The sequence below is a fragment of the Macaca thibetana genome, chromosome 5 (genome assembly GCF_024542745.1).
Source record: "Macaca thibetana thibetana isolate TM-01 chromosome 5, ASM2454274v1, whole genome shotgun sequence".
In the NCBI taxonomy this organism is placed as follows: domain Eukaryota; kingdom Metazoa; phylum Chordata; class Mammalia; order Primates; family Cercopithecidae; genus Macaca; species Macaca thibetana.
In genome coordinates, this window is record NC_065582.1 from 178,485,075 (window position 1) to 178,506,200 (window position 21,126).

At 43.1% G+C, this 21,126-nt stretch overlaps 1 protein-coding gene across 6 annotated transcripts in view; it reads right to left on the minus strand.

Moving 5' to 3' along the window:
- Positions 1-21,126, minus strand: part of EVC2 (EvC ciliary complex subunit 2) — a 184,737-nt gene that overhangs the window by 17,999 nt on the left and 145,612 nt on the right. For 3 of the 6 annotated variants that reach the window (XM_050792076.1, XM_050792075.1, XM_050792077.1), the window contains one exon: positions 19,261-19,936. In XM_050792076.1, the coding sequence (XP_050648033.1) occupies positions 19,669-19,936 (268 nt within the window). In that variant the 3' untranslated portion in view covers positions 19,261-19,668. Of the gene's footprint in view, positions 1-12,504; positions 12,656-15,751; positions 15,844-17,002; positions 17,618-18,028; positions 18,361-19,260; positions 19,937-21,126 lie in introns of those variants that run through there. The other 3 variants (XR_007725944.1, XR_007725942.1, XR_007725943.1) reach the window with 3 other exon arrangements.

Here is a 21,126-nt window from a genome sequence, read left to right on the forward strand (position 1 = left end):
GTCAGTTGTCAGGACTGGCTCCTCCAAGCCATCCTCGTCACGAGGGCCATGGCATGGTGTCGGGGCAGTGTGCCCACAGCCAGGAACAACAGCAGCTCTCCCAGGCCCTTCCTTGGTTTATCAGGGCCCAGTGCCAGGCTCAGCAGCATCGGTCACCAATGATTTTCTCTGCCCTGCAATGTAAACAAATCCTCCTGCACTTCTTTCCTCCACCCGCACTGTTAAGTGAGGTGGGCGGAGCAGAATTCCGTATTTTTCTGACTTATTAGTATGCAAACAGAGGCTCCAAGGATTGCAGTGCTCAGTCCAAGGTAACTCAGCTATGCTTGGGACAAATCTGCAGGTAAGTTCTCATTTTTCAGACATCCACTCACTTACCCCAGTCTCTGGAGTCCCTACCAGTTACTGCCAGAAGCTCTCTGGGTTCCCTGGCCTGGAACAGGATACAATCCTGGTCTAACCAAAGTCTCTCCCATCCCTACCCACACTGTACCATCACCATCCACCCCACGCTGGCAGGAGCACTCCATAAACACACTCTTCCCTCTGAATGACACAGTGTAGATCAGGGTTAAATTCTCAGCCATTGACTTCCAAAATAAGCTCTTGAAATCCACAGAAGACACAATTTTGAAGCCCAAAGCATTCAACGGCAAAAGGCTAGCTTACAGGGTTCAAAGTGTTTCACACACCTAGGAGTTGGTGGGGAGGGGTTCTTAGTATACAGAGTATACCACAAATAACAAAATTGGCAAAAATATATTACAAATAAAAACCAGTTTCCTAGCCCAACAGGAGGTAAAGTGCTACGGGGACGAGGAAGAGAGGAGAATTGGGAAAGAGGCTGATGGGAGCGTGTTCCAGAAGGAGTTCCACACCAAACCCCTCCAGGCAGAACCACGGGGGTGGATAATAGGGAATATTATAGAAACCCCAGGTAGCTAAGATGTCAGGGGAACTGGAGAAGGAAATGGCACCTGCTTCCTAACTACAGTTCCAGCCCCTGTGGGGCTGGCACCAGGGCTCCAAGGGGCATCTGGGCAGGACACTGTCACAGCATCCACCACCCCTGCATAGCACATTTCCTGTACCCAGAAAGGGGTGCAGGCCTCAGGCCTCAGCTAAGCCTGAGGGCTCCAGGGCCATCACAAGGAGACCCAAGCACAGGTGACAGTGTGGGTGCCCTGGTGACCAGTGGAGAAGAGATCAACCACAGAACATCAGACCGGCAAACTGCGCGCCTCCAGGTGCTCACAGGGTGGAACTGGGCACCAGACACCCACTTGCCACGTGAAAACTGAAATATATGGGAGAAGAGGGAGGGGGACACCCTGCAGTCACCCGAGTTTAAACTAAAATTAACTAGGAAATCACTGAATTTGACAGGGCTTACCTGGCCACAACTTCAGGCTTTTTGCAAAAGGAATGTTGGCTAGATATGGAAATGAAGTTGTTATAGAAAAAGAGAAAATTCTGTTTTCACAACCTCTATTTGCAAGTTGTCGAATAGTGGATCAACAGCAGAAGGAATTGATCTGTCCCTGCTTTCACAGAGCCCTCTGAGATTCAAGTTTATTTTCTCTGGGAATAATTTGATTATCCATCTCATGCTACCCCCTCCACACACATGCACACACACAAGAGGTGCAATTCTGTGGAAAGTTTGGGTACCTCCCATATTAGTTAGCCTTCAAAACAAGTGCAACGCAATCCGTGCAGGAGTCAGAGAGCCGAGAGTGACTCATGGGAAGCCCTTGGCTAGTCAATCCTCCCAGGTCCCCAAGAGGAAAGAGTAAACTCCCATGATTCAAAACAATGAAACAGCTTCAGGACAAATCACCAGAGTTCTCCGCATATCACATTGGATGTTCACTTTGTAAACTCCAAAAATAGAACCACAGAGAACTAAACAGAGAAGAGAGTGGGTGAGGAGTTACCAATACTATGGCAAAAACATAGAGTGACCACCGTTGGATGTTCAGGATTGAGACCCACAGATCCAATCTCGGTTTCTCAACTGGTTCCTCCTAAGGACATACAGGTCCAGCCCTACAGCCCCCAGGACCAGCCCTGCCCACCCTGGCTCCCTTAGCTTCAGAGCCTCCTCACTCCCGTCTCTCCAGCCACAATCAAATCCCTACAGCACTGGCATTGCAGCTCAAGCCTGAGCACACGCTGTTCCTTCTGCTTGCAACACCCTTCGCTGACACAGCCTGCTCGGCCCTCCAGGCTCAGGTGCAACGTTCTATTCTCTGTGTAGTTTTCCTGAGGCACTCCCAGAAAGGGGGCTTCCGTCCACAACGCTTCACAACACCTATAGATGGCCCTGTATGGGATTTGTGTCCCCATGTGGATAGTGAGCTCCTCTCCAGGAGACATTCACTCATTCACTCATTCATTCATTCATCCATTCATTCATTCATTCATTCATCCATCCATCCATAGAACAAACATTTACGGAATATCTACTAGATGCCCATAAACAAATGACACACAGAAATGGTTGAAAGAATAAATAAATAAGGATTCCATTTTCAGGCCAGGGAAGTCAGGATGGTGTATTGGAAAGAACACGGCTTCCGAGTAGTCAGACAGATGAGTTAGAAGCCTGACTCTGGAATTTGCTAAGCTGGTAACTCTGAGGGAATTTCTCCTCTGAGCCCAGTTTCCTCAGATATAAAAATGAGAACAGTAACAGGTAGCGTTTGCTTCTGATATTATTATTTGTTACTCAAAACACAGAGTTATCAGGAGGAAGCGCGAATCTGTGCAGAAGATGGGAGCTTCCTCTCCCTGTAAGAGAAGAGGCTGGACCATCTCTGGTTCCCTACTGGCTACATGGGAATTTGGCAGAGACGAGCTGCCTACCCAAACCCTTTCTCCCTTTCTGTCATACTAGAGTGTCTCAATTTAAAATGACCTTTCTTATCATCCCTTGCAAGCTGGGGTGGCCATGGGACTCAGTTCTGTATAAAGATTTAGTATAAAGATTATACCACAAATAAAAAAATTGGCAAAAATACATTACCAATAAAAATCTGTTTCCTAGTCCAACAGGAGGTAAGGTGCTGCAGGGATGAGGAAGAGAGAATTGGGAAATGCTTTGCAAGCAGATGTCACTAAGTGGGGCTTCTGGAAAAGCTCTTTAAAGGGAACTGACATATCTTTTATAGTTTGCTCTTTTGCTTTCTCCATCTGATGGCAGCAGCAGCCTGTCTAGAGTGGCTGCTGCCATTATGCTGGCTGCAGCAAGGAGGCACACCCCATGGAGCTGGTGGGAGCCAGGGACAAGTGGGAGCCCTGCACCTTCCAGATTGGTGGGGCAGGGGCCTCCCTGGTGCAGCCACAGCTGCCCAAGTTGTGACCGTGGAACCAGGCCTCCTACTCCATGGAGCAGGCAGGAGCCCCGCCCCGTGGGCACAGCTGCAGCCTCCCAAACCACAGCTGCAGACTCAGGAATCTCTGCACTCTCGGGGGTCCAGGAAGGCCCCCATGCCCTTGCAGGCTCCGAAGTGCCTGCTCCCACTGCCTGGCTTCTCCCTGCTGTCGGTGCCTGCTCCGATCTCAGAGCAAAGTCAGGCCCAAGTTACAGCTTGGCCAGGTGTGCACACACTTTCGGCAGTGTTGACATGCCAGCCCCCGGCTGCCTGAGCCCCCTCTGGACTCTGGACACCAATAAGCATAGGAGGGAAACCAAAGGGGTGCTGAGGGCAGTTTCTGGCTGGCCTGCAGGTGCCTCTTGGCACCTACAGCCTGGGTGCCATGAATGGCAGCAGGAGACAGAGAGGCTCCTGGGTGCAAGGGGGCAGATCCTCAGTGAGGCACCACCTTCAGGCCCTCCTTAAGGGAGGGAGGATCTGAAGGCTGGAGGCCCGGCTGCCGGTCCCACAGACCAGAGTGGGAACTTGTGGTGCCTTTTCCAGGCCACTCATGGCCACCCATGGACCAACTGGCATACACTTCCTCCCCTCTGAAGCCCCTACAAGCCCCAGGCTCAGCCAAAACTGAGCAGACATCAGGATGACCAGCTGCACTCCTGGGCCTCCTCTGAGCTACTGTGTCACTCAGTAAAGCTCCTCTTCACCTTGCTTACCCTCCACTTGTCTGCGTACTTCACTCTTCTTGGACGCAGGATAAGAACTTGGGACCTGTGGAAGGCAGGCTGAAAGAGCTATAACACAAACAGGGCTGAAACACACCCCTTGCTCGCCTTGTTGTGGGTGAAGAGGAGAGAAGAGCTGCAGCCCTTCAGTGAGCCCAGACCTGGGAGCCCCCTGAGCCAAGGCTGTGACTTCCTTTTTGGGGCCCAGTAGTTCCTGGATTCTCCAAGCTTCCGTGTGCCACCGCATTCCCCAGTGGCAGTCATGGAAGCTGCCTGTGGTGCACCCGGTCTAGCCACAGCCTCACAGAGAGTTGGTGCCCATGCCAGCACCTGGAGCTGCCCACCCCACTGCAGCAGCTGGTGTGCCTGACCGTGCACAGTGGCTGGACCCCTCACTGGCTCACTCACGCACCCCTTGCCACTCCATGCCTGGCTGCCTTTGGCAGGCATGGGATCTAGGGTGGTAGTGTGAGCCGAGCACAGCCTGCCAGGACAAGTGGGAAGAATGAACCCAGCAGGCACCAGCAAAACTTGGGCAAAGGTGCCACCAGCCACAGAGATTTCCAGCCAGAAAAGTGATACCCCAAGATCCCTGAAAACTTCTCTTCACCTGGAATGAAGAAGAAATGATGGGAGCTGCAGCAGCCACCCTGAAACCATCAGACACAACCTTGAGGGTGGAAGCCATGCGCCTAGAATGACCAAGCAGAAAGACGGCTTTAATGACATTGTGGAGCTCTTCTCCAGCCCACATTGCCTACTTCTACATTGTGCATCACATGTGAAGAAATTAAACACATATTTTATTTACATCACTACTATCTACATGCAGTGGAACTCAGTGTTTATCTGATGGAGAGTGTCTGCAGAAAATTTACCTGATCATAGAAAAGTACAATAATTGCTAAGAAGAATCGTTTCGTGGTTGATTATTGTTATGTGAAATGGGTTTTAGATACTCCTAAGCCAGAAATATGATTACAAGGTAAAATATGAAAAATTATTTTCTCTATTCCAAACCTGTGATTTCAGATATAATTTTTTGTGCTCTTATCTGATGACAAAGGCAACAGATTCATTTACACAAATTTGGAAGCTACCAGAAGGCACAAAGGAAAAATAAAAGAAAATCACCTGTAGACAACCCTCCAGTGACAAGCAGTGCTAACATTCACTCTGCTTTCCTCAAGTTATTTTTATTTATATGTACTCACTGAACTAAAACAAGAGCTCTTCTTTCCTTCCTCCCTCCCTCCCTGAATAGACAGTGATTGAAGGCTGGGTACTATTATTTAATACTGCTTCTTTTTTTATTACCCTTATTTACTAAATAATTTTTAAATTTGATTTCTCAGGTCATCAGATATTCATTAACATAATTTTGAAACTGAATAGCAACAATAAAACTAACCTACAATTTTTATATTATGATATATTGTTATGATGTGAATATAATTTCATCAATAATACAACACAACTAACCATCTTTGATTAGGCACTTAACCTGTCTTGGTACCCGGGCATAGGAGTCTGCTTTCTATTTTACTCCTTGCAATAATTGTAAGATGAGGACTGTTTCATATCCTCCTTTGATAGGCGAATACAGTGAGTAGTAAAGAGGTTGAAGAATTTGTCCAGGGTCTCATAGGTAGTCCGAGGGGCAAAGTAGAGCCTAACATAGGGGCTGTCCCCTGACAATGCCCACATGTGCATCTCCTATTCTGCCACACAGATATTCTTCATAGTGATTTAAAGCATTTACCCATTTTCCAGTTGATGTGCTCAGCATTGGACATTTAGTCCTTCTGATCTTTACGACCAGCTTACTTGGCCAATGATACGGTCTCCATTTTATAAATAAGAAAAATGAAGCTGTGAGAGGTCAAACCCTCAAGAAGAGACAGAATCCAGAATGAACCCAGAACTCTGATTCCAAATACCAAGGATGTTGAGGTTTTTAACAAAAGTAATGCATGTCCAAAGTATAAAGGTAAATAACTGAATGAATTTTATGGCATAAGACAATAGGCCCTGCTCACTCTTCCTCCCCTTTATATGGTTTTGCTGTGTCACCCCCAAATCTAATCTTGAATTCCCACATGTTGCAGGAGGTAATTGAATCGTGGGGGCTGGTATTTTTCTGTGCCGTTCTTGTGATAGTGAATAAGTCTTATGAAATCTAATGGTTTTAAAAACGGGCATTTTCCTGCACAAACTTATTTTGCCTGCTGTCATCCATGTAACACGTGACTTGCTCCTCCTTGCCTTCTGCCACGATTCTGAAGCCTCCCCAGCCATATGGAACTGTAAGTCTATTAAACATTTTTCCTGTATAAATTGCCCAGTCTCAGGTATGTCTTTCTTAGCAGTGTGAAAATGAACTAATATGGTAAATTAGTACTGGGAGTAGGGTGCTGCTGAGAAGATACCCAAAAATGTGGAAGCGACAAAAAGGTAAATTAGTACTGGGAGTAGGGTGCTGCTGAGAAGATACCCAAAAATGTGGAAGCGACTTTGGAACTGGGTGTCAGACAGATGTTGGAACAGTCTGGAGGGCTCAGAAGAAGGCAGGAAAATGTGGGAAAGTTTGGAACTCCATAGAGACTTGTTCAATGGCTTTGACCAAAATACTGATAATGATATGGACAATGAAATCCAGGCTGAGGTGGTCTCAGATGGAGATGAGGAACCTGTTGGGAACTGGAGCAACAGTGACTCTTGTTATGTTTTAGCAAAGAGACTAGTGGTATTTTGCCCCTACTCTAGAGATTTGTGGAACTTTGAACTTGAAGAGATGATTTAGGGTATCCAGTGGAAGAAATTTCTAGCAGCAAAGCATTCAAGAGGTTACTTGGGTGCTGTTAAAGGCATTCAGTTTTAAAGGGGAAACAAAGCATAAAAGTTTGGAAAATTTGCAGCCCGACAATGCAATAGAAAAGAAAATCTATTTTCTGAGGAGAAATTTAAGCCAGCTGCAGAAATTTGCATAAGTAATGAGAAGCCCAATGTTAATCCCCAAGACAATGGGGAAAATGTCTCCAGGGCAGGTCAGAAGTCTTCAGAGCAGCCCCTCCCATCACAGGCCCAGAGGCCTAGGAAGAAAAAGTGGTTTTGTAGGCCTGGCCCACAGTCCCTATGCTGTGTGCAGCCTAGGGACTTGGTGCCCTGCATCCCAGCTGCTCCAGCCATGGCTGAAAGGGGCCAATAGAGAGCTTGGATTGTGGCTTCAGAGGGTGGAAGCCCCAAGCCTTGGCAGCTTCCATGTGGTGTTGAGCCTGTGAGTGCATGGAAGTCAAACATTGGAGTTTGGGAACCTCTGCCTAGATTTCAGAAGTTGTATGGAAAGACCTGGATGGCCAGGCAGAGGTGTGCTGCAGGGGTGGGGCCCTCATGGAGAACCTCTGCCAGGGCAATGTGAAAGGAAAATGTGGTATTGGAGCACCCACACAGTCCCTACTGGGGCATCGCCTAGTGGAGCTGTGAGAAGAGGGCCACTGTACTCCAGACCCCAGAATGGCAGAATGGTAGATCCACTGACAGCTTGCACCATGCACCTGGAAAAGCTGCAGACACTCAATGCCAGCCCATGAAAGCAGCCAGGAGGAGGGCTGTGCCCTTCAAAGGCACAGGGGTAGAGTTGCCCAAGACTAGGGGAACTCACCTCTTGTACCACCATGACCTGGATGTGAGACATGGAACCAAAAGACATCATTTTGGAGCTTTAAGATTTGACTGCCCTGCTGGATTTTGGGTTTGCGTGGAGCCTGTAGCCCCTCTTTTTTGACCAATTTCTCCCATTTGGAATGGCTGTATTTACCCAATGCCTGTACCCTCATTGTATCTAGGAAGTAACTAACTTGCTTTTAATTTTACAGGCTTATAGGAAAAAGAGACTTGCTTTGTCTCAGATGAGACTTGGGACTGTGGACTTTTGAGTTAATGCTGAAATGAGTTAAGACTTTGGGGGACTGTTGGGAAGGCATGATTGATTTTGAAATGTGAGGACATGAGATTAGGGTGGGGCTGGGGGAATGATGTGATTTGACTGTGTTCCCACCCAAATCTTATCTTGAATTCTCACGTGTTGTGGGAGGGGCACGGTGGGAGGTCATTGAATCCTGGTGGCGGGTCTTTCCTGTGTGCTGTTCTTGTGATAGTGAATAAGTCTCATGAGATCTGATGGTTTTAAAAACAGGAGTTTCCCTGCACATGCTCTTTCTCTTTGCCTGCCAACTAGAATCCATGTAAGACGTGACTTGCCCCACCTTGCCTCTGCCATGATTGTGAGGCCTCCCCAGTCATGTGGAACTGTAAGTCCATGAAACCTTTCTCCTGTATAAATTACCCAGTCTCTGTTATGTTTTATCAACAGCATTAAAATAGGCTAATATACCCTTCATTTCTTTTTCCAGAAACAAGTAGTTTCAATTGTTTAGCTATTTCTTATGATTTTAACATTTATATTTCTAAAGGAACATTTGCAACTTCTCAATGTTTTGTTAATTTTACATATTGACCTTCTACTATGGAGATGAGGACTCAACTCTCCTTCTTACATGTATATACACACACACATTCTTCCTCTTTTTCCAGATATCTAATACAATTCAAGCACAATTTTAAGTAAATATTTGGCATTTACAACATTATAACTAATAACTAATACATTTTTATTTAAGGCTGAGCCATACAGTGCACTTGAATTAAATTTCCTTCCTGGTGTACCTTTTTGTATTTCTTAGAGTTAATAACTGGCTTGTATAAAAAGGACTCATCTTTTGTAAATGTACACAAATATTTATGGACGAAGTTATATGGTATCTGGGATTGGCTTCAAAATACCCTGGAAGGGTTCCTGGCTATGATAGAGTGACAGAGGTTGAGTCTACACTTTCAACTTAAACAACTAGAGAGCTGGCCAAATTATAGGAAACAGCTATTCTCAGACAGGCAACAGATGGCACAGGACCATGAATAAATGAAGCAGAACCACAGCTGCCTTTGATTAGTGCCCAGAGGCAGTTTTAAGTCTGCAGATCAGGGAGGGGAAACCCAAACAGAGGCCCCAAGTCTGGATGGGTTGAGGAGACAGACAATAAACTGAGACAACTAGAATTTATGAGACAGAATACTGAACAGGAAGGTGAGGTAGAGAGAGAAAGAACACTCGATAGCAACAGAGGGGCCTCCATAAGCCTTTGAGTGATGATCTGTGCATACAGAGAGGAAACTATCAGAGCAGGAAAAGAACCACGAAACAGTAGTTCCAAGCAATTCCCAAAGTTCACAAAGAGCCAGAAATATTTCATCTTCCTTCTGGTGTGTGATAGATCAGCTAGAGCTCTCTGATGGAAATTGCTGGTATTGGTCCTTTCTCACATTGCTATAAAGAAATACCTGAGACTGGGTAATTTATAAAGGAAAGAGGCTTAATTAGATCGTGGTTCCACAGGCTATATAGGAAGCAAGATGCTGGCATCTGCTCCGCTTCTAGGGAGGTCTCAGGAAACCAAATCATGGCAGAAGGAGAAGGGGAACAGGCATGTCTCACATGCCAGGAGCAGGAGCAAGTGGGGTTGGTGGGGGTGGGTGCTACACACTTTTAAGCACAACAGATCTTGCGAGCACTCACTCGCTATTGTGAGGACAGTACCAAAGGGGACGGGGCAAAACCATTCATGAGAAATGGTTTTCTCATGATCCAATCACCTCCCACCAGGCCCCACCTCCAACACTGGAGATTACAGTTCAACATGAGATGTGGTGCACATGGACCCAAACCATATCATTGCCTTAATACTGGGAATAAATTAACTCTGGACCTAACCATGACAAGGCTAAAGATCAAGTCTCAACAAATCTGTAGAGACAAAAAGTCTCTAGGGCTGGGATGAGGGTAGGCAGGAACATAAAGTTTTAGGTGAGTGACTATAAGCAGATACAAGATTTTTGAAAGAGTAATAACATTTCTTGAAAATTAGATTATAGTTTCGATTGCACAACTCTCAAAATACCAAAGTTAAACTGTTCACTTTAAATGAGTGAACTCTAGAATATATAAATTACATCTCAAGCTGTTAAAAGAAAAAATAAAGCCTTAATCAATTCAACTGATCCAAATAGACTTCACAGCATGCCAGAACAAAACCCAAAACTATTTACAAGTATCCAATAAAATCCAACACCCAATAATGTATGCAAGCAATAAAAAATCCCCAGACATGCAAAGAAACAGGAAAAGATTACCCATATGCATAACAAAAGTTCATCAACAGTAACTGACCTGGAAATGACAGAAATGAAAGAATTCACAAGTGAGGACATTGCAACAACAAATATGCATTGCCATATTTGTTGGCAAATTGGCAACCAGAGGAAAATTGGAGGAAAAAATAGGAATATGATGACGAGAGAAATGGAAGACAGAAAAAGGAATCACGCCACTTCCAGTTTCAGTCCCAACATGTAAAGAGCTGGGAAGTTGGTGCTCCCACTCACAGGACAAGGAAAAAGTTGAGAAAACTGAAAATCAGTGTCTTTTCTTGGACCCATCTGAGAACTGAGATCACAAAGCCAGCCACTACCTCCAAATCTGGAAAGACAAGCTCACCTACAGCATCACAGCTGAGACCTGCTTATCTGGAGTTAGAAGCTGCTGGAACCATAACCAGTAAGAAAACTTCATGGTCATTTTGATGAATTGCTGAGGGCTGAAAGTAGACTCCCATAACTTGCCCTGTAAGAAATGTTAGAAGCTCAGGAAAAAACTGTAAGGGCCTAGAGTCTTAGGGAGGCCCTCACACCTTGTTTGGTTTTACCGATAGCAACCTCACCAGATGCTCACGATAGGGATAAGAAAAATCCCCCAGTGGCTCCGGGAGAAAGAGTAGAAAAGCAAGCATTGTATAATAGGCCTGAAGCATCTGCATGACTTTAACAGACCTTATCCCCTTCCCCACCACACGGCCAGAGGGAAGACATTTTCCTGGCTCCAGCCCCCTCAGTCTTTCCTGTCTCACTTGAGGGAACTGAAGAGAAGCTAAGAAACACTTGTGAAGGTCACAGCTTGGAGACAGAGAAGACTGGGAATACATTAAGTCTATCATAGCCAGAAGCCCTTCCAGAATATTTTGAAGCCAATCCCAGATAACATATAATTTCATCCATAAATATTTGTGTGCATCTCCAAAAGATGAGTCCTTTTTCACAAGCCAACTATTAACTCTAATAAAAACAAAAAGTTACACAAAGAAGGAAATGTATTTAATTCAAATGCACTATGTGGCTCAGCTAAACATAAAAATTTATTAGTTATTCATGTTGTAAATGCCAAATATTTACTTAAAACTGTGCTTTAATTGCATTAGATAACTAGAGAGAGGACGGGTGTGTGTGTGTGTGTGTGTGTGTGTGCACATGCATGTGTATAAGAAGGAGAGTTGAGTCGTCATCTCCATAGAAGGTCAATATATAAAAGGGGATAAAAGGGAAATAAGTACAGCCCCAAAATCATTTTAAGTATAATTGATATTTTAAGAGAGGAGATAAAATGGAGTAAGAGAAAATGATTAATCAAAACCAGAGAAAGGAGAAAAAGGGAAGGGAGGGAAACAAGCAATTCAGCAGTGAATGGAAAACACTTGAAACATGGCTGATATTAATCCAACTATACTAATAAGCACTTAAAATGTGAATGGACTAAAAACATCTATTAGAGATTGTCAGATGCATTTTTAAAAAAGATCCAAATATATGTTGTCTACCAGGAACCCACTCTAATTATAAAAATGGAGACAGGTTAAAAGTAAATGGAAAAGTAAATGGATGGAGAAAGATATACCTTGCTAACACTAATTGAAAGAGAGCTGGGATAGCTATATTGCCTTGAGGCAAAAGAGACTTCAGAACAAGAAAATTAAGGAAAAAGAAGCAGAATACATATGGTAAAGGGATCAATTCATCACCATATATAAGGTGTAATATGATAGAAGTGCAAGGAAAAATTTACACAATATTTTTAACAATATATGCAAATTCAACATACACAAATCCACTACTATAGTTGGAAACTTCAACACCCCTCCTTCAGTAATTCACAGATTAAGCAGGCAAGAAATCGGTAAGAACATAGTTGGCCTGAACAGCATTCTCAATCAACTTGATCTAACAGTTACAGAATAATCTCTTCTATAAGTACAGAATATAAAATCTTCTCAACTTTGCTTGAAACATTCACCAAGATAGGCCACATAACAACAAACTTAATGGCTGGGCATGGTGGCTCATTCCTGTAATCCCAGCACTTTGGGAGGCCGAGGCAGGCAGATCACGAGGTCAGGAGTTCAAGACCAGACTGGCCAACATACTGAAATCCCATCTCTACTAAAAATACAAAAAATTACCCAGGTACAGTGGCAGGCATCTGGCAGGCAGTAATCCCAGCTACTCAGGAGGCTGGGGCAGGAGAATTGCTTGAACCCGGGAGGCGGAGGTTTCAGTGAGCCAAGATTGCACCACCGCACTTCAATCCTGGGTGACAGTGTGAGACTCCGTCTCCGGAAAAAAAAAAAAAGACAAACTTAAAATAATAGAAATTATACAAAATATGCTCTCAGATCACCATATAATTAAACTAGAAATCAATAAAAGAGAAATAAATAGAATATACCATAATATATGCAGATTAAATAACACATTTCTAAACAACACATGGGACAATGAAGTCTCAAGAGAATGGTAAAAATATTTTGAACCACATGAAAATGAAAATACAACTTACCCCAATTTGTGTATTGCAGTTAAAGTATTGTCTAAAGGGAAATTTATACTATTAAATGCATAAATAAAAAAAGAATAAAGATGTAAAATTAATAATCTAAACTTCCACCTTAGGATACTAAAGAAAAATGAGCAATTTAAGGCTAAAGCAATCAGAAAAAAATGATAATAAAAAATAGAGCAAAAATCAGCAAAGATGAAAACAATAGAGAACATTTTATGAAACCAGAAGCTGGTTCTCTGAAAACATCAATCTAATTGACAAACAGCTAACCCAACTAACCATAAAAAACAAACAAACAAAAAACAACAAAAAGAAAATACGCAAATCACCAATATCAGAAATGAAAGAGCAGTCTCACTATTGATCCCATGGACAGTAAAAGCATCATAAAAGAATGCTGTGACCAACCCTATGCCCATAATTTTGGTAACTTAGGTGAAATGAATGAATCCCTTGAAAGACACAAACTACAAAAATTCACACAACGTGAGGGAGATAAACTAAATAAACCTATATCTGTTAAAGAAACTTAATCTATAATTGGTACCCTTCCAAGAAAAGAAAGCTCCAGATTCAGGTCATTTTACTGGTGAATTTTAGTAAACGTTTACGGAAGAAATAATATCAATTTTCCATAATCTCTTCTAGAAAGTAAAAGCAGAAAGAATACTTCCTAACTCACATGGTGAGTATAACTGTAATACAAAAAACAGATAAAGAAAATACAAGAAAGGAAAACTAGAGACCTATATCTCACATGAACATAGATGAACAAATCCTGAAAAATATATTTACAAATTAAATCCAATAATTTATAAAAAGAATGATATACCATGACCAAGTGGGATTTATTCCCTATGCAAGCCTAGTTCAACATTCTGAAATAATTTAATGTAATACATCACATCAACAGGCTGAAGAAAAAAAATCCTATCAATTGATACAGAAATGTATTTGATGAAATTCAATAAACATATATGATAAAATCTCTCAGCACACAATAGAGAGGCACTTCCTCAACTTGATAAAAAATACACAAAAAACCTATATCTAATCTCATACTTAAATAATGAGAAATTGGATGCTTCCTCTTCAGATCAAGAATAAGGCAAAGATGGCCGGACGCAGTGGCTCACGCCTGTAATCCCAGCACTTTGGGAGGCTAAGGCAGGTGGATCACGAGGTCAGGAGATCGAGACCATCCTGGGTCATACAGTGAAACCCCGTCTCTACTAAAAAAATACAAAAAATTAGCTGGGTGTGGTGGTGGGTGCCTGTAGTCCCAGCTACTTGGGAGGCTGAGGCAGGAGAATGGCGTGAACCCGGGAGGCAGAGCTTGCAGTGAGCTGAGATCCGGCCACTGCACTCCAGCCTCGCTGCACTCCAGCCTCGGACAGAGTGAGACTCCATCTCAAAAAAAAAAAAGAAGAAGGCCAAGATGTGCTCTTACTACTTCTATTCAATATCATATGGGAATCCTAGCTAGTGCAATAAGACAAGAAAAGGAAATAAAACATATACAAATTGGAAAGGAATAAATAAAATTGTCTTTGTTCTCAGATGACAATTTAATTGTCTATACAGAACATTTCAGAACTGACCAAAAACAAACAAACGAAAAACCCCTGAAACTAATTGGTGAGGATAGTAAGGTTGCAGGATACAAGGTTAATGTTCAAAAATTGACTGCTTTCCTATATATCAGAAATAAATTATTGGAATTTGAAATGTTAAAAATACCATTTAAAATACCACCTAAAATAATAAAATAATCAGGTTTAAATCTAAAAATATGTACAGGATCTGTATCCAGAAAGTATAAAACTCTGATGAAGGAAATCAAAAGATCTAGACAAATGGAGGAGTAATATTTCATATTCATGATTTGGAAGATTCAATACTATGGAGACGTCAATTCTTCCCAACCTGACCTATGGAATCTATAGATCTTTACAGAATATCAATCAAAATTCCAGCAAGTTATTTTGCAGATAATGACAAACTGATCCTAAAGTTTATATGGAATGCCAAAAGACCTACAGAGTTAAAACAATGCTAAAGAAAAACAACGTTGGAGAACTCATACTAATTTCAAGATTTATTATATAGCTACAGTAATCAAGATAGTATGTAATTGGTGAAGGAACAGGCACACAGATCACTGGAACAGAACAGAGAGCCCAGAAATAGACCCACACAAATACAGTTAACTGACCTTTGACAAATTCCGATTATAAGGACATTCTAGGAAAGGCAAAACCTCTAGAGTTAGTAAAATGATCAGTGATTGCCAGCGGTTCAGGTGGAGGAGGTAAAGATTGAACGTGTGGAACACAGGAAGTTGTTTAGGGTAGTAAAACTACTTTGTATGATAGTGTAATTATGGATACATGGCAATATGTGCTTGTTAAAATGATTATATATCATTTTATACAAATTTATATCATTTTATACAATCATTTTAACAAACACATAGTGCCATGTCAATGCAAAATTGACTTTATCATATGCAGATTAAAAAAATCATTTAAGAAATCCAGAGAATTCTAAGAAGCAATGCAGAATGTGTCAAAATAATCTAACTGCATTTCAAATGTAAGAAACAACTTCACTGAAGAGGTTGGAAGAAAAAGATGTCGACCTAAGTAACTTTGGAAATGAGTGAAGTCTTTAAATGCAAAAGAAACTGCACATAAGTACTCTACTGAGAAATCTGTTTCCCACATGGGTCCAGGTTATCAAAACCCTGATGATGCTCCACACATGTAGTGGACCTGACCACTTAAGTAAATGGCTGGGAAATGATGGGAGCCACGTTTTTCACTGTTGGAATGGAGAGGAGAAGGGCCAGGTGTGGTGGCTTATACCTGTAATCCAAGCACTTTGCAGGCCAAGGCGGGAGGATCATTTGAGTCTTGGAGTTTGAGACCAGCCTGGACAACATAGTGGGAACCCATCCCTACAGAAACAAACAAACAAACAAACAAAACTAGCTAGGTGCAGTGGCATGCACCTGTAGTCCCAGTTACTTGGGAGGTTGAGGTATGAGGATCACTTAAACTCAGAAAGTCAAGGCTGCAGTAAACTGTGATTGTACCACTGCACTCCAGTCTGGGTGACAGAATAAGACCATGTCTCAAAAAAATAATAATAAGAAAAGGGGAGAAGGCCAGAATGATCCATGTGGCAATAGATTTGTGTTGGAGACATCAATAAATTCATATTCAGCATAATATAGACACAGATTATTACGTATGAAAGTATTACTGGACATGTGTATATAAACAGGTTAGTAAGCACACATATACTTTCTTGCTCTGTCAGCTTAGAGGGCCTAGAAGTAACAACACTCCAGTAGCAATAAGCACATCTAGGGCTCAGAGTTTAGTTTCTAATACCATTCTCCAACAAAAGGAATCAGACTCCTTGGAGAATGTCTGATTCTAGGACTGGAAACATAAAAGATGAGAATCTTTTTTAGTGCTTATCTTTTATAATGCTCACCTTTTAGAACATCTTCTAGTGCCAGAAAATAAGGAAGTACTCAGAAAAACTTAAAAATCTGCACTGATGGGGTTATGTTAAAGTGATATGGGAGACAACAGAAAGAGCTCCCAATGTTGAAAGCTGGAACAATTAGAGCAACAAATTATTATTGGATTATAACTCAAAGTATAAAATAAATATCCATGAGTCCACACCAATAGAAATAAATAATTGAAAAAATAAATGGAGAGGAGATCATCTCCCATGCAAAATTCCAAATTATCTATGTAGACACTTTACCCTCAAGGAGGTAGACTTACGTCCCCATTCCTTAAATGTGTGCTGCTCATAGTGACTTCCTTCCAAAGAGTGCAGTGTGGAAATGTGGAGGAGTCGTAAGCACAAAGCTGTCCCCAGTTGACCCCTGCCAGGTTTGACCTCACTCCCAAATTCCCACGGCAGGATTTTTGTATGTGTGTCTTACAACTTGTATTTACCAATTATTTATTTTTGTGTTAGTCAATGCAACTAGATCAAACTCCTTGAAGACAGAATACACAGGGAGCTGAGCCCCCAGAGAGGCTTAGTAAATTTCTCAACTTTGCCCCACTTTTAAGTAACAAAGCCCAAACCTGAGCTCAAGTCCTCTAAATCCAAGTTCCTTGGAGCTTCTCTCTCATGAGTAGGCTTCTGTGTGAAGATACAGCCCTTCAAGAAAATAGCCTTCACCTAGAATGGCAAAAGGAATGAAAGAAACACTTCATTATCACGTTGCTGTAAGGAAATACATGAGCCTAGGTAATTTATAAAGAAAAGAGGTTAAATTGACTCACAGTTCCACATGACTGGGAATGCCTCACGGAACTTACAATCATGGCAGAAGGCGAAGGAGAAGAACAGCACCTTCTTCACAGGGCAGCAGGAAGGAGAAGGAGTGCCAGCAGGGGAAATGCCAGATACTTATAAAACATCAGATCTCATGAGACTCGCTCATGAGAACAGTATGGGGGAAACCACTCCCATGATCCAATTACCTCCACCTGGTCCTGCCCTTGGCATGCGGGGATTATGGGGATCACAATTCAAGGTGAGATTTGGGTGGGGACACAGAGCCAAAACATATCAGATAGATTTTTGTAAAGATGTTAAAATATAATAAAATAAATAAGCTACCTTATTGCACACCAACATTTCATCAGACATTATAGACATAATATCTAGTATCTTCACTCTTTACAACATCCCTCCTGTAAAATAAGGCATCAGGACCTTTGTTTTACAGATACAGAGACTGAAGTTCAGAGCAGTAAAATGACTGCTAAAAAGTTGTAGAGCCACATTTAAACCTGGTCAATCTGACTCCAGAAACACAGGCTTTCCCCAACACATGCTGGCATTTTTTGTGCAGTGAGTTTACACAAGGTAAATCAGTAGTTAGTCTTTCTCTATTAACATAAGGAGTTGTAATTAGGTTCCACTGCTAGATTTTGAGCAGCTTGGGCACCTCCTGTTGTTGCTAACAGCCTCTTCAATCAGGCTTCAGCCTATAATTTTGAGCCATTTTTTTGAAATCTTTGCATGCAACCTACTTTCAACTATGCATAATTCTAGCAGAGCCCTTGTAGAAACAGGAAATTATCAGAAATGCAGACAATTACCTTAAAAAGCTGGAGAAGGACATAGATGTGGTGGACTTTACAGATCCAATTGTATCTGCTTGCCAAGAACACGTGGCCATCAAGCAGTGGTGCAGGATGAGAACTCCAGTCTGCTTATTCCCAAGACCATGCATTCTCCACTCTGCTGCCCTGTGTGTAAAAATCACTCCTCTTTCTCTGTCCTCACTCGAGGCCCACTGCACCTTCTGATGGATGGGAAAACCGGCACCATCATCTCTTCTCTCCTGCATTCAAACCGTTTACCTGCACCTTCCTGCCAGTGTAGCCATGTAGTCAAGTGGCAACTGAAGACGGTGCACGGTTGCTGTCCCCTGGGAGAAATGCAACCCCAGCAAAGGTCCTTGTCACGGTGCTGCATGCATGCTGATGGGAAACTGCAAATAAGACTTGGTCTTCTGGTTGCCAATGGAAACGGGACATCCAAGGCAGATAGCATTTTAGTTAGAAGACTCAGGATTCCTCCCGTATAGGTGGTTTGATTATAGGCAAATTCTCTAAACTCTGAGTCTCAGCTTCCTTGGCAGTAAAATGGGAATAGGGATACTCACCTTGCTGGGGATATTAGTGACCATTAAAAAGTAAAGTTGTTGGAAAGGTCTAGCAGCAACTCTCATGTGAAAGATGTGTGATTTTTTTTTATCAATCATCCCTCTTTTCCCTTGCTGGTGAGAGGACTCTCATCCTAATCATCCCCTACTGTCAGAAAATACCCATTGTAATTGTACTATTTGCCTGGCTGATACCGTGATGTGGCCCAGCCCTAGTGACCCATCACCGGCCTCACGCACTGCTGTGTGGATGAGAAGGGTTAGCACTTACACAAGCACTTGATAAAACACAAGCACTTGTATGGAGTCTGTTTATAGGTAACTGTGTGAGGGCTGTTATGTGTCCATGGATCAAGGCCAGGAGAAAGGATAAGGTTTGGGGGCCATAAAGTGTGAATCTTGATTTTGCTATTTATGAGCTTTATGATCTTGTAAAAACCACGTCAGTTTTCTATGCCATTGAATTTCCTCATTTGTAAAATGGGAAAATAACCCTGATTTGAATTGGTGACGGTAGACCCCAGGAGCTGGCACATGTTTTGGCAACTGGAGTGATGGAGGGTGAATCTCTCTATTGAACACCACACAGGGAACAAAACGCAAGACACAATTACAAATAAATGCTTGCTACATAAAGCAAACATGGCTTTTGTTATAAAGAGCTTTGTGCAAAACACATTTATTTTTTTAAGTTCCCTTTATAAAAATAGAATATATAACAAATACAAAACATAACAGCAGAGAATCTGGCTGTCACCGCACAGTCCATACCTTATGCAGCGGAGGATGGGGTGTGGATCACAGGGTGGGGGTCTCCTCCAGGGCCCTGGGAGGTGAGGCTGAAAGGACGGAGTGTTTATGTCCTTGTGATACGGAGGAGAGTGGGCCATCTGGAAATTCATGAGACAAGATTAAACCGAGTCCGTGAAAGTCTGCATGCGTTGGGGGCTCTGTGCCTTCTGCATGTGCAATTTATACTTATGAGTTGTACATTATAAACAGACAACACTGGTGGGCAGGAGAAAATAATCCCTTCTGTCTTCAGATGCTCCCACGGGGCTTTCCCTGGGGCTAGTCCATGCCCAAGGCCCTCGTGGCCTTTTTGGCATTCAGAAAGTTCTTCTTTTTCCTGGGAGGAACATGCAGCGAAATCTCTGGCTCCTTTGGATTTCTGAATATAAAGAGCTTCTCTCCTGTGTTTAATACATCAATGGTTTCTGCCCCGACAATGGGTACAGGGGCCAGTTCGCCAATGGGCTCCAGTGACAGGTGTGGCCAACTTCCTTTTCCAGAGAATATCATCCTCTCTCTGAGAGGGAGACATGACTTCTTTAATATGCTAAAGAAAGAACAAAAGATCAAATTCAACATTTTTGGCAATGTACCCGCTGGAGTGTTCTGAGTTCTCCGAGAGAATCTCTCTCTGGGTCCTGAATTCCCCAACCCAGTGCCATTTTAAAGAAAGGTTATTTTCCCGCTTGGTCACCAGATTGCTGTAGAATTAGCTGAAGCCTGTAACAGCGGTGCACTGTAGTCAGCTCTTCCTGGCTCATGACCATTCCATTTTCAGGAGTTTTTTGGTTTGTTTTGTTTGAGATGGAGTTTCGCTCTTGCTGCCCAGCTGCAGTGCAATGGTGCGACCTTGGTTCATTGCAACCTCCGCCTCCTGGGTTCCAGAGATTCTCCTGCCTCAGCCTCCTGAGTAACTGGGACTACCCACGCGTGCCACCACGCCCAGCTAATTTTTGTATTTTTTTTTAATAGAGACGAGGTTTCACCATGTTGGCCAGGATGGTCTTGATTTCTTGACTTCATGATCCGTCCACCTCGGCCTCTTAAAGTGCTGGGACTACAGGCGTGAGCCACCACACCTGGACCATTTTCAGGGGTTTTGCAAACTGTCGTCATGTTGTTAGTGTGACATCAGATCAGCCATGGTGGGAATACCTATACCATGGACACTGGCAAATGCTACCAATCAGAAACCACTGCCCGCCTCCCCACCAGCCAATTGTTAAACATTTATGAGTACACCTATGGGCCTCACCCTAAAAGCAGGCTGGTGAAACCTGGTGACAAAGCAACAGTTAGAAGTCAGGCAAAATGTGTTTGCCATAGTAGACTGTGGCACACTTTGAGAATGTCCCATAAAAAGGTTGCTGGAATCCTGGCCGTGGGCAGTCCAACCCCTGACTCCCAGGCTGCTCTTGATAATGATGGTGACCACCACCAAGAGCCCTGTACATCCTGAAAGCCACAGCGCTCGCTCTCTGCCCAAGCAGGGCAGGACAAGGCCATGTCACTGGGGATGCACCTGCTCCATGTCACTGCAGGCTTGCTGAGCCTCCCAGAAGGCATGTGGTAGATTCCGCTCCATTGCCATCACCACTAATTACTGCCCTTGCAGCTAGTAAGTCTGCACAAGGATTCAAACCCAGCTCCATCTCTCAGCCATGGATCCATGGTGCCTCTAGGCAGAGCAAAGGCCCACAGAGGGAGCCAGGACAGTGGGACCATCGTGTCTCTTGA